The following is a 14,207-nucleotide window of genomic DNA, read 5'->3' as shown; positions in this document are numbered from 1 at the left end:
CCAGGCTGGGGATTCGAACCCGCCACCTTAGGTGTATGTGGCTGGCACCTTAGCCGCTTGAGCCACAGGCACCGAGCCTTTTGATGTCTTTTGATGAAAAAAAGTTTTTAATTTTGATATTCAGGTCATCTATTTTTTCTTTTGTTGTCTGTGTTTGTGCTGTCATATCTAAGAAACCCAACATTATGAAGATTTCCCCCTCTATTTCCTTCTAAGGATTTTAATCGTTTTAGCTTTTATGTTTAGGTTTTTGATCTATTTTGAGTTATTTTTGTATATAGCATTAGATAAAGGTCCAACTTCATTCTCTTTGCACATGGATATCCAGTTGTCCAGCAAGAGTTGTTGAAAAGACTGTCCTTTCCCTGTTGAACAGTCATGTCGTCCTTGTTGGAAATCATCTGGCCATATGTGAGAGGCTTTATTTCTGAGCTATCGTATTCCATTGGTCTATATGTCTGTCTTTATGCCAGTCCCACACTGGTTTTTAAACATTTATTTTTATTGATTTTATTTATTTTCAGAGTAGTTTTTAGTTCATAGCAAAGTTGAGCATATGGTACAGAGATTTCCTAATGCCCTTCACTCACTCATATGCAGCAAATCCTGCATCAAAGTCAAGCATTGGCTGTACTTGATAAACTTACACTGAAACTTCATTATCACCCAAAGTCCATAGTTTACATTAGAGTTCACTCTTGGTGCTGCATGTTCTCTGGGTTTTTAAAAGCATGCAGTGACATGTGTCTGCCATTACAGTATCATGCAGGGCAGTTTCACTGCTCCAGAATCCTCTGTGCTCTGCTGTTCATCTCTCCCCTCTGGGCCCCCTTTTTACTGTCTCCATAGTTTTGCCTTTTCCAGAATGTCGTATAGTTGGAGTCCTACAGCATGTAGGCTTTCCAGACTAGCTTCTTCCATTTAGTAATATGCTTTGAAGTTCCCTCCATGTCTTTCTGTGGGATGACAGCTAATTTCTTTTTTGCACTGAATAATATTTCGTTGTCTGGATGTGCCATAGTTTATTTATTCATTCACATCCTGAAGGACTTTTTGGCTTTCTCTAAGATTCAGCAGTTATGAATACAGCTGCTATAAACATTCATGTACAGATTTTTGTGTGGACCAAAGTTTCTTTTTTCTTTTTTTGAGACAGAGTTTCACTATGTTGCCCTCAGTAGAGTGCCATGGTGTCATAGCTCACAGCAACCTGTGTTCATAGATTAGAAGAATTAATATTAAGATGTCAAAACTAGGCTCAGCACCTGTGGCTCAAGTGGCTAAGGCACCAGCCACATACACCTAAGGTGGCGGGTTTGAATCCAGCCCGGGCCCGCCAAACAACAATGACAGCTGCAACCAAAAAATAGCCGGGTGTTGTGGCGGGTGCCTGTGGTCCCAGCTACTTGGGAAGCTGAAGCAGGAGACTCGCTTGAGCCCAGGAGTTGGAGGTTGCTGTGAGCTGTGATGCTATGGCACTCTACCCAGGAGGACGGTTTGGGGTTTTTTTTTAAAAAAAAAAAAAACTATCCAAAGTGATCTACAGATTCGATTTAACTCCATCTCCTGGGCTCAAGTGATCCTTTTGTCTCGGCCACCCAAGTAGCTGGGGCTACAGGTACCCACCACAATGTCTGGCTACTTTTAGTAGAGACCGGGTTTCACTCCTGCTCAGGCTGGTCTCGAACTCCTGGGTAGCAACCTACCCATCTCAGCCTTCCAGAGTGCTAGGATTATAGGTATCAGCCACCTTGCCTGGCCTGGACCTAAGTTTTCAGTTTATCTAGGTAAATACCAAGGAGAGCTAATTGCTGAATCATATGGTAAGAATATGTTTAGTTTTGTAAGAAACTGCTCAAACTTCTTCCAAAGCAGCTGTTCCATTTTGCATTTCCATCAGAAATGAATGAGAATTTCCGTTGCTCCGTGTCTTTGCTAGCACGTGGTGGTGTTAGTGTTTTGGGTTTTGGCTGTCCTAAGAAGTGTGTGGGGTTATTTCAATGTTGTCTCACACGTTGTTTGATTACTGTAGCTTTGTTACAAGTTTTGACATCAAGAAGAGTGAGACCTACAACTTTGTTCTTTTTCAAGATTGTTTTGGCTGGTTGGAGTCCCTTGTAATTCCATATGAATTTAAGAATATTTTTCTATTTCTGAGAAAAAAGTCATTGGTATGTTGGCAGAAACTTCATCGAATCTGTAGATCACTTTGTATCGTTTTGACGTCTTAACAATATTAATTCTTCTAATCTATAAACACAGAATGTCTTTCCACTTATTTATGTCTTTAATTTCTTCCAGAAATAGTTTGTGATTTTCAGTGTACAAATCTTTTACCTCCTTGGTTAATTCCTGAGTATTTTATTTTTTTGCTGCTATTTTAAATGAAATTGTTTTATTAATTTCCTTTGTGGCTTGTTCATTGTCAGTGTATAGATGCACAATGGATTTTTATGTGTTGATGTTATAACTTGAAATTTTGCTGAATTTGTCTACTGTTTTTAACATTTTTTGGTGGAATTTTTAGAGTTTTCTCTATATAGGATTATATCATCTATAAACAGATAATTTTACTTCTTTACTAATGTGGATGCCTTTTATTTCTTTCTCATGCCCATTGGTCTGGCTAGAATTTCTTTTTCTTCTCTTTTCTTTTTTTTTTTTTGAGACAGAGTCTCACTATGTCACTCTTGGTAGAGTGTCATGGCATCATAACTCACAGCAACCTCAAACTCTTGGGCTTTAACGATTCTCTTGCCTCAGCCTCCTGAGTAGCTGGGACTACAGGTGCCCGCCACAACACCTGGCTATTTTTTGATTGCAGTTGTCATTATTGTTTAGCAGGCCCGGGCCAGGCTCAAACCCACCACCTTCGGTGTATGTGGCTGGCACCCTATTCACTGAGCTATGGGCACTGAGCTGGTCTGGCTAGAATTCTAATAACTATATTAAATAGAAGTGGTAAAAGTGAGCATCCTTGTCTTAGAAGAAAAGCTTTCAGTATTTTGCCACTGAGTATGACGTTAGCTGCATGAGCAGTTTTTAAAAGTTTAGAAAGTGGTAGGATTATAAAATCCTGGGACCCATTTAAAATTGTGTTGCTCTGTATTTCCAGCATTGAGCACAGTGTCTGGCAAACAATGGTTATTGAATACATGGATAGATTTTTTAAAATGGTAGTTTCTTAAAATTGAACAAGCTAAGCGTGCTTTTGAAGGGAGGGTGATTTGGTATTCATGAGGGTGGTGCGGACTGAAGTGATGATGAGAGTCATAGGGTTGTCCACGGACAAGGAACAGGTGTTGGTGGCTCATTTTGGACCACAAAGCCACTTTGATCTTAGTATGCTTTGCTTGAATAGTGTGGTCTTTAGAGAAACCTCTCTGGTTAAGGCATTTCTCCCTTCTTTATAATACCACTTGACAGCTAGAAGAAAATAACATACGTTGTATCTATTTGTATTTATGACTACTGAATTAATAACTTACAGCCCATTGGACGCAAAGAAAATGAGTGGAATGCTATAAATTATAGATGGAGATTGTTAACGCAAAGAGAGTGCAACATACGCTTCCCTTTGGCACAGCTTGGAAGAATGTGACTGATTTAAAGGGCGTGAGTCTGTTTGCCTTCATTTTAATCTGGAATGGTTGGAAAGCATGAGTCACCGCCAGTTCATTAGTGAATGCTACGCCCTTCCGATGGACCGTAGCCCCCTCAAATCAGAGTAGGTGAAGATTCTAATTACCTATAATCTTAGAATGGGAAAATCAAGTAATTTTTATTTAACGTGTAGGCATTTTATTCCTTTGGACTTTAATGATCCAGTTCTGAATATAAACTAACATGTCCTCATTTTTTTGTCTTTAACAAGGTCATCTAAGTTACAGATTTTAAAACTAGGTTCTGTAAGTGCAGAACTTGTTGATAACTTTGAGAGGCAGTGTGTTAGAGTGGACAGAACAGGTCCTTTTGTCTCATTAAGGGATTTTTTAGCTGCAAATAACTGAAACCCTATAGCTGTGCCAAAGAGGATTTTAGAATATGAAAAAGGTATTCTCAGGATATGAGATTATCTTACAGGATCCATGAGCAGGAGAGGCAACTGGCCCTCTGGGGGTCTGAGGCTGCTCAGTTTGTTTCCAGGGTTTTGGTCCTGGCTCTGCTTTTCTCTCCCCATGTGCTCCTTTTCTCTCTTTCACAGACTGGTTGCCTCTGCTCTCCCAGCCCACGGCCCAGCACAGCTCCCTTGTTCTGGCTTTTTATCATTTCCAGTTCAAGGGCCAGCAGAGGCCACCTGGCATCTGTGATTCCAAAATTCCTGGGAGAGAAAATCTGGTTATCTCATCTGGAGTCAGATAACCACTCCTGATTTGTTCTTTTTTTTTTTTTATTGAATGGTAACTATGTACATTAATGCACTTCTGGGGTACAGTGTGGGGTTTTCACACACAATCCGAAACACTTTCATCAAACTAGTTAACATAGCCTTCATGTCATTTTCTTAGGGATTATTTTAAAACGTTCACATTCAACTCTTAGAAAGATTCACTTGTACCCTTGTAAGATAAACCTCAGAAGTCCCTCCAATCCCCCTCCCTCTACCCATTTCCCCATCCCCTCTCCCTCTCCCCTCCCCATATTCTTAGGCTGTTATTAGGTTATAGCTTTCATATAAAGATTTGTTTATTTATTAATTCAAAATGTCTTTATTGAATTATTTTAGGCACTGGGGATACATCCTCCCATGGAGCCTGTGTGTGTGTGTGTGTGTGTGTGTGTGTGTGAGAGAGAGAGAGAGAGAGAGAGAGAATAGAAGGAGGAGAGAGAGAGAAAGATAGAGACAGACAGAGAGAGACAGAGATGGGAAGAGAGGAGGACAGAGAGGGAAAAGGACTCTGAAAGCTTATTCTTATGGGCCTGGGTTGAGGGTTGCAATTTTCAGAGAAAGGGATGTATGGGCTTGGACTTTGGGTAGAGCTGAATTCAAATCCTGATTCTTCCCCTTACCAGTTCTTGACCTTGAGCATGTTTTTATTTGTTTGTTTGTTTGAGACAGAGTCTCAAGCTGTCACCCTGGGTAGAGTGTTGTGGCATCACAGCTCACAGCAACCTCAAACTCTTGGGCTTTAGCAATTCTTTTGTCTCAGCCTCCCAAGTAGCTGGGACTACAGGTGCCCACCACAACACCCTGCTATTTTTTTGTTGTAGTTGTCACTATTGTTTAGCTGGCCCAGGCTGGGTTTGAACCTGCCAGCCTCGGTGTATGTGGCTGATGCCCTACCTACTGAACTCCTGACCTTGAACATGTTAAATTACCTTTCTCAGTCCCAAGTTTTGACTCAGTAATGAGAATAATCCTTTATAGTGTAGTTTGAGGATTAAGTGGCCTGGTGCCCGTAAAGCCAGTAGCAGTACGGAGTCTACTATGGAATCAAAGCTCTGCCACTCAGAGCAAATTCTCAAACGTGTTAAATGTTTTAAACAGAAACCTGCACTTGTCTTTTCATCTATAAAATGGGAGAGAACACCACCTCACATATAAGCATCTCACACGCTTATACGAGGATTAAATTATGTGATGGTCGCCAGAGCGTCAGGAATTTCTGCGTAACAGACACTCGGTGTGCCATTGTTCCTCTTGTTATTCATCACATTTTTTTCTCCTAGTTCCCATTTGGCCGGCGCTTGCCTTGTGACATCTACTGGCACGGAGTTTCTTTTCACGACAATGACATATTCTCCGGTCAAGTGAACAAGTTTCCAGGTATGTGCTGTGATTGCTGGCATTTAAAAATGCTTCCAGGGTCGGGTCTCAGGTACACTTTTCTACAAAAACATGACAGTGTTTTGAGATCAAACTTGAGGACTCTTAATTGGGAACTGCTGCTTCCTCCCGTGCTGTGCTGTCTCCTTGGGAGGGAAGCCAGTGCCGAGATAATCAGGACCGAAACCACTAAGGGTTTCAGGATTCGAGACAGGCCTTTAGAGATTTAAAGTCAGGCTTTCTTGGTCTAATTCCGCTGTTGGAAGAACAGGAGTTCCACTTTTCGGGTTATAGATAGCATATGGTGGTCTAATGAGGGGACTGTATTCTCAAAAATGAAAAAAATAGAGAACATTTAATTCACAGGAAAAAAACAGCACTAAAATTCTAGGGCTATGGTACAGAAATGGGGTTTCAGGGTCCTTTTCTCTAAGTATCACATTAGAGATCTGGTATTAGGTACCATTTTTAAAAACAGAATACACCATCTTCATACTAAGTACTGTAGGCTGCAGGCAGCTTCTGCCTCTTACCTGATGACATTAGCCTAGTGAGACTTACCCTACGAGGAGCACTCTCAGTGCCAGAAAAATGTCATAGCCAACACGTTAAGACAGCCTCCTCACTCCACTCCCAGCCTTCTGATATCCCTTTTTATTTTGCTTTTTAATCTCCACCACCTTCTTCTGCTGTGATAACTATTCTTGGTTATGTTTCATGGCTGAATGAAGAAGGTGGCTCAGGATGCTGGGACTGTTTAGGGAGAGGGAGCATTGAGATTAGGCTGGGTATGATACAGCCCAGCAATCTTCCACTTACTGCAAAAAATGTTTATTGCCCAAACTTTATTACAATACTATAATAAAACTTTTTTTCAAGAGTGTCACCTGGAATCTTATCCCTCGTTTAACAAAATAACAATGTGAATATTTCTACATTCCCTCCCAAATTTTCAGCATGTTTAGTTATTGTTTTTTGCGTGGTTGCAATCAGAATATAGTTGCCTGAATAGAAGGTATTTTCTGTTAGTATTATATCATTTCTGCTTACTTCAAAGAGAGAATCAATCTATTCTTTTTCTTTGCCATTCTATCCTTTAAGACAACACCTTGCAGAAACCCAATGTGTGTACATTATACGTGGCCATTTATGCCACATCCATGGGGAGTTTTCACCTAAGTCTGCAGACTTACACAGTCACTGCCATAGGCCACACTCAACTCAGGGCAGGAAACACGGCTTGGTGGCCAGTGTCAAGCATTTCTCTTCAGTGGAGTATTGGTAAGGATCCCAGGGCCTAGTCTCTGGCTCCTCTAGTGAAAGTTCAAGTGCCAGGAGACCCTGGGGGATGTGACTCTGTCTTGGCTTAGATGCCCCACAGGAGCCAGTGTGTCTTACCCCTACTCCACACCATGGCTTCCCGGGTCCCTGCAAGGGTTAGGTTAAGTTACAAGAATCACCACGCTCAGGAAAGCCTAGAGCGGTGGCTTCCTGCCAGGTATGTAGGCAATTTACCAATCAGGGATCATTTCAACACATGCTTTGTTGTCTCATACTACAGTTAGTATTCCAAATTTTTATTGGTTTCCAGGGGAAATAGATAGAAAGTTAACCCAAGCGAACAGCAATAGAAAGGTAACCCAAGGTCAAATGTGTCCTTAGAGAAGGAAAAGGGATTTTGTTACAGAACAAGACTGACTCCTACAGCCAGAGTTCTTGCACACCAGTTTAACGGGATAGTTACTATTTTCTCTCTCTTGCTGAGCAGAAAAGGATACTTTTGATACCACCAAAATGACTTACAGGGATATTGGGAGAACAGTTTGGCAGAGGACAGCCCTTCCCATGAGAACAGGGTTCTTAAGACATGGATCATCACGTGAGGCTTCGTTTGCATTTTCCCCATTTGCTCGTGCCTTGCCCCATGGCGGAGAGTGGGAAAGAAGTAGCAATGGACCTACATTTGGAAGAAATAGAGACATACAAAGAAGTGTCCTTAAAGGACCAGTTTTCTCCATCCCATAGTCCACCTGTCAGTGATTAGAACATATAATTTTCCACCTTACTAAGAGCGATTAATTAACTTCTGTGACAAAGGTGGCTTTCAAACCTGTAGCCAAGGAATGGTGCTGCCCCAGCCTCTGCCCTGTGAAAGGTAGTAATTGTCAGCAGTGGGGGGGCTCCAGTTTGTGCCCACACTTAACTCTGTCCCTCATCTATACATCCCATTATTCTAAAATAATGTTTCATTTATTACTTCCAGTAGGTTCTAGTAGGTACGCCAGGTGAGGATAAACACTTTACATGCAGAATAAACTGAAAACATTTGGATATATGCTGATGGGAGTAATTAATTTTGTTGTATCAGTACATTAGATTTTAGTTGATTTTCTATGGGCAATTTCCTTGTTCAAAACACTTTATTATATCTTAACTGATAAATTAAGACTTTCTATAAAAATAATCTGACTTAGATATGGCTTTGCTTTGAGAAAGTCCAGAACCATCCCTTCTCAGCTTACACACAAGTTTTTTTGCTGAGGTTCAGGGTCTGAGATGTATGGTGTATGGAACCCAAGGCTTTATGGCAGAGGGGGAGGGAGCTTCAGTGAGGCTCTCTGGGGAGGTGGCCACCTGTGAAGCATTGGTCTGGGCTTTGGGGATAAAAGTCAGGGAGAAAGGAATGTAAAGGGGGAAATAAAATACAGCATAAGTGCTACACTAAAGGGAGGTGGGAGCACTGTGGGGGCCATGTAACCTGTAGATTTGCCTGGGGAGCAGGCAGGGGAGAGACCTTGGAGAAGAGGGTGGTGATTAGGATGGACGGGCCTGATCTCTGTGCCAAACAATGGAGCAGAGGTAGTGCCAAGACCCAGAAGGCATGAAGCATGCTGCTCATTGAGGAAAGGGCAAGTGGCTCATTGATGGTTAGAATGGGCCAAGGTGTGTGAGACAGTGGAGAGGGACGGGCAGCAACCTGAACACAGCATCGTTAGAACCTGTAGGCCATGGAGCTGCTGAGGGATTTTTAAGCCAGAGAGTGACATGGGCTAGTTTAGGAAGATTGGCCTGAGGGCTATGTTGGAAGTAGATGGAAAGTTGGAGAGAGGAACTGCAATACAGCTAAGAGGTTGGTGCTGTGTCTGCATAAGAGGTGGACAGATCAGTGGCGATGGGACTAGAGAAAATAGGATGGATCTGAAAGTGTTTGTTATTTGGTGGTTGTGATCTGGTTTTGCCAAGAATTATTGTTATAAATGGTATTTGGATCAAATAGTGCTCCAGATAATAGCTTGGTTTTGTTTTGTCTTGTTTTAATTGGGTTAAAGAGGTGTGGGCAAGCCTCAGGAGGGGACTGTTAGCTCCGGTTAACATCAATGGAAAGCCACAGGCCTGAGACTCAAGTGTAGCAGACAGATGAGCCATCAGAAGGAGTGACAGGAGGGAAGCCCTTGGTGCCAGAAGCTGCCACCCAAGTTCAGAGGGTTTTCCCAGTCAATAGGGGAACTGTCACCACAGGGAAATCTAGGGATAGACCTTATTGAGAAAACCAAGCAGGCACTCAGCCTCCAAAGAAACTGTTAGTGGGTAGCAGGACCCCAGACACCGGCTGAAGTCACAGATAGGACTCCAGCCTTCGGAAGCATAGAGCATAAAGGATTGGTGGCACCAGCAGAGGGAGTCCCAGGCCCTGGTCAGGTGCTCAGTATCTTCAGGAAGGAAGCCAGAGTCTGAAGCCAGCTGGGCCTGGGGTCAGCAGGACTGGCCGTAACCTCCCTTTCACATATTTACTCTGGGAATATGGTCTTGGCTCAGCCAGAAACCCAGCTACCCTCATCAAGGTCACGGTGAGGGAGGATGCCATGCCCCCCCACCTGTTTCTGAGCTTCCTCTCCAGGCAGGGAAGTCAGCAGTTTCCACCGGGGGCCAGAGACTCTCTGGCAGCACTGGTTGGGAAGACAGCTTAGACATGGAGGAGGAACAGAGGTTTGGGTGGAAAGTGGATGGAGAGAGGTCTACACTGGCGCCTCCTGGAGAAAGACGGTCAGGCAGGCCTGGCCCTAACAGTGGGCGGCCCACGGCCTGCGTGCCAGAAGCGTCTGGGGAAAAGTGGCATTGGCTTGTAGAGGTGCTGCTCAGCTTGACCGTTTTTAATAGAGAGCTGCCTGGAGACACAAAGTTAAACTTGGCAACAGATCTATTAGCTGGTGGGGACAAATAGAGCCGTTATGAATGTAAAATGAATATTCGCTCAATTTGTTAGATATCGATTTTCACAAAACTTCTGAAGCATTCAAACTGCCCTGTGCATTCCCAGGTCTTCCTCTGTCTTGTGTGGGTCCTTCTGACCTGCTGAGGGATTCCTGAAAGAAAACCTGTCCCTGGCACAGCACCATGAACATGCAGAAAATGCCACACACTGGCCAGGAGGCATCATTAACGTGGACTACGGTGCTGTGTTACAGTTAGCGATGATGGCTTCCGGCATAATACTGTAACTAAAATTTAGTCAAGTACAAGTAAAACAATTCAAAACAGTGAACATTTTGGGTTTGTTTTTTTTTTACTTTATATTTATCTCTAGCATTTATAACTCAAAAATTCTTACTTTGTGGTGGAATAAAAAGATATAGTTGTGGTTTTCCAGCCTCGTTTTTGGGGAAGCTCAGAGCAGTGTCCTCAGTGGGTTTCTTTAATATTGAAGATTCCACAGTAGAGCACAGTTTATTAGTGCTTTTTAAGCTCCTTTATTTCTTACTTAATCCTTCCCTGTATCCTTCCAAACAACAACTAAGACCTGGGCATTGACATCTTGAAGCTGGGACCTTTCGATTTATTTCTTTCTAATATGCTGAGGGAAGCACAAAGTTGGTTTTAAAACTTTCCTTCTCAGATATTTTTACCCTTTACTCCCTGAACGTGGGAGTTTAGAGAAACCTCATTCATCCTCACTGTGCTCATTTGGAAAGTGTGATAATTTGGACATGCCAAGATGATGTGGAAACTTTGTATTTTCTATTAAAAATAGCTTTGCTGCTGGGCGGCACCTGTGGCTCAGTGAGTAGGGCGCTGGCCCCATATACTGAGGGTGGCGGGTTCAAACCTGGCCCTGGCCAAACTGCAACAAAAAGATAGCCGAGAATTGTAGTAGGCGCCTGTAGTCCCAGCTACTTGGGAGGCTGAGGCAAAAGAATCGCCTAAGCCCAAGAGCTAGAGGTTGCTGTGAGCTGTGATGCCACAGCACTCTACCGAGGGCAACAAAGTGAGACTCTGTCTCTAAAAAAAAAAAAAAATAGCTTTGCTGGCTGGGCGTCCATAGCTCAGTGGTCAGGGCACTGGCCACTTGCTCCAGGGGTGGTGGGTTCGAACTGGGTCTGGGCCTGCTAAACAAAAACAAACAAACAAACAAAAAATAGCTTTGCTAAGCAAATTTCTAGTGTCAGTAATGCAACTGGTTAGTGTCTTTCAGGGTGAAGTCCATTTTGTATCAACATTTTTAGCAGTGATATTTGTCTAAAGGTATAAGCATGTTAAAATTTACAATAATTTTTTACCTATTTGCTTAAAATTTGCTAAGATATATGGTATTCAGTCTCTCTTCTACTCAGAGTTACTAAGAATATCACAAGAAAAAAAATCCACCATTCTTTCACAATGTTTTATAAAAGTGAGACATTTCAATCCCCTGTGGTCAGATTAATGAGATATGATCAATGCCATTGTCAGTCCTGCAAACTGAAAAACTCCTATAGATTGCATTTTTTTTTCTCTTAAACTATAAATTATGTTATGGTATCCTTCCAACTTCCTGTCCTTGATTCAAGGAGACAGATTTTATGCTGAAAGATGTGTTTTTTTCTGTTTTATACCTTTAGTACTCATGACAGATTAAAACAAAGCAACTTAATTAAGCTTCTCAGAATGTAGCCAGAGTCCACTAGATAACATTCTCTAGGGTACAAGACAGAAGGAAGCCCAGCAGTATGTACGGTGGCCCCAAATTCAAGAGTGTATTAAGTTTCAAGTTCAAGATATAAATGCGTCTGTATTCATTACCCAAGGGGGATGACAAAGAATAGAATAATAAACAAGGTGAAAAATTCATTCTTTCAAACCGATGCTTCATTTTTACAAGGAGAAGGAAACATCCACCTGTCACCTCAAGGTTTCACTAATTTGCTGGGTTTTTCCAAGTCATGAATCACTGCTGTGGGGAACAACTCATACCTTTTTTTTTTTCCTATCCTGCTGGAAAAAGTGAGTGTGTAGGGGTGGGTGGTTTTAAAAGTCCCAAATGATGGCTGTTTTATCGTTAGTGGCCCACTGCTGTTAAAACCTCACAGCGTCTCTTCTCCCCAGGCATGTCGGAGATGGTGCGTAAAATTACCCTGAGCAGAGCGGTGAGAATCATGCAGAATCTCTTTCCTGAGGAGTACAACTTCTACCCTCGCTCCTGGATTCTGCCTGACGAGTTCCAGCTCTTTGTTGCTCAGGTAGATGGCACTCTGTCCCCGTAGCCCTTGAATTGTATCATGGTTGCTCCTGTGTCCTGGGTCCTGTGTGCTGGGAGTTGGGGCAAGGGGTCTCCAGGAAGCTGAGGCCGACTAAGGGAGCATCTCAAAAGTACTGAGAGAGAGTACTGGGAGGCTGAGGTGGGTAGATTGCTTGAGGGCAGGAGTTCAAGACCAACCTGAGCAAGAGAGAGACCCGTGTCTGAAAATACCTGGGTCTTGTGGTGGGCATCTGTAGTCCCAGCTACTTGGGAGGCTGAGGCAAGGGAATCGCTTGAGCCCAAGAGTTTGAGGTTGTTATGAGCTATGACTCCATGGCACTCTACAGAGGGTGACAAAGTGAGACTTGTCTCCAATAATGATAATGATAATAATACACAGTAGGTGTTGGCAATGATTGAGACTGCTGGCAGAATTGAATGGAGAGGGTGACAGGTAGGTATATTGAAGAAGTGAGTCTTGACACCAACAGACAGACCCGAGGCTGATGATGGAGCTGGATCACAGAGTCACTGCCCTGGGGAACGGGGAGCCGGAGCAGGTGGTTGAGCACACATATGGGACAGGGCCGCTGGGGGACTCCTAGAGGCTGGTCTCCCTTCTTCCCCTGGTCTGAAACGTGGGCGGTCAGGCTCTGTTTAAAGGCCAGGGAGCAGGACTGGCCAACTAAGGGGGGAAGCTTTTAAGTGTCCCGCTTTCAGTTTGTTCCAGAATCGATTCTCAAATGACTCATTCCATCTGAAAGCTTATGTCTGAGCATGAAATACATGGCGGCTTTCACCACCAATTGTGAAATAGAGCCAATAGGGAAGCGGAACCCAGAACTGCCACTTTAGCCTTTAGGACCACTGTGATGCCTCAAGTCCCCGAGTCCACACCAGTATACAACAAACGCCTGTTTGATCGTGATGGGGCTAACACCACTTAGAGGTCCTTTTGTGTTTCTAGCATTTTGCTAGAACCTTAACTTTCTTTCTTTTGATCGTCCCAGCAATCTTGTGCAGTTGGTTTAGTTATCATCCCCACTTTATGGATGAGGAACTGAAGCTCTGAGAAATTGACTTGCATGAGGAGAGGGATTGAAGCCTAGAGCCGATTCCCAGGCCTGTGCTTTTTATACTCTCTCTGACTGCCTCTGTAGTGTTGTGGCTTTAATACTGAATTTAAAAATTTGCAATAAAATTATGATGTACTAAACACAAAATCAGCTTGAAGTGCTAATTTTTCAAAGGAAGCTCTCCAGGAGAGGGTGGTCACATGGGTTTGTATACATTTCTTAAAGTTCATCAAACTATTAACTTCAAATGGGTGCATTTTATTATCTGCAAATTGTGCATCAATGAAGCTAATTAAAAAGAAAAGTATCGGCTGTTTCCCCCCACCGGCTCTGCTCATGCTGTGGTTGCTGTGCAGAATACCTTTCCTTTCACCTCTGTAGCTCTGTATCTAACTACAGTCCCACATCACTTAACAACAGGCACAAGGTTACAAACGAGGGGCTCCTAGGTTCCAAACCTGCACAGCGTGCCCCTGAGTGCTGGCACGTACTAGTGGATCTAGACTATTTAAACACAGAAAAGGTAATAATACCACAAAAATAAGGTATACAAGATAAAAAGTAGTTCCCCTGTGTTGGGCACTTACTGCAAATGGAGCCCACAGGCCTGGAGGTGGCTCTGGGCGGCTCTGTGAGTGAGTGAGTGGTGGGAGAGTGTGAAGCCCCGGGGCTTTACCGGGCATTACTGCAGACTTTATACACACTGGGCTCCTAGGCTACACTGAATTTACGAACATTTTCTTCTTTCTTCATTAATAAATTAACCTTAGCTTACTGTAACTTTTTACTTTGAACTTTTGGACTTTTGGACTTTTAGCTTGAAACATGAACACCTCGTGTAGCTGTACAAAAGTATTTTCTTTATCTCCTT

The 14,207-nt window shown here is 43.0% G+C and overlaps 1 protein-coding gene across 1 annotated transcript in view; it reads left to right on the top strand.

Moving 5' to 3' along the window:
* TTLL11 (tubulin tyrosine ligase like 11) overlaps nucleotides 1-14,207 on the top strand; it is a gene marked incomplete at its 5' end in the record, with an annotated part of 263,779 nt that overhangs the window by 45,729 nt on the left and 203,843 nt on the right. Inside the window, 2 exons of the mRNA XM_003785406.3 lie at nucleotides 5,671-5,767; nucleotides 12,128-12,261. Coding sequence (XP_003785454.2) covers nucleotides 5,671-5,767; nucleotides 12,128-12,261 — 231 coding nt within the window. The remainder of the gene's footprint in view (nucleotides 1-5,670; nucleotides 5,768-12,127; nucleotides 12,262-14,207) is intronic.

The sequence above is a fragment of the Otolemur garnettii genome, unplaced genomic scaffold (genome assembly GCF_000181295.1).
Source record: "Otolemur garnettii isolate 467f Iridium unplaced genomic scaffold, OtoGar3 scaffold00014, whole genome shotgun sequence".
Lineage (NCBI taxonomy): Eukaryota > Metazoa > Chordata > Mammalia > Primates > Galagidae > Otolemur > Otolemur garnettii.
The sequence above is the reverse complement of the archived record's forward strand: the minus strand, read 5'-3'. Positions and strand labels throughout refer to the sequence as shown.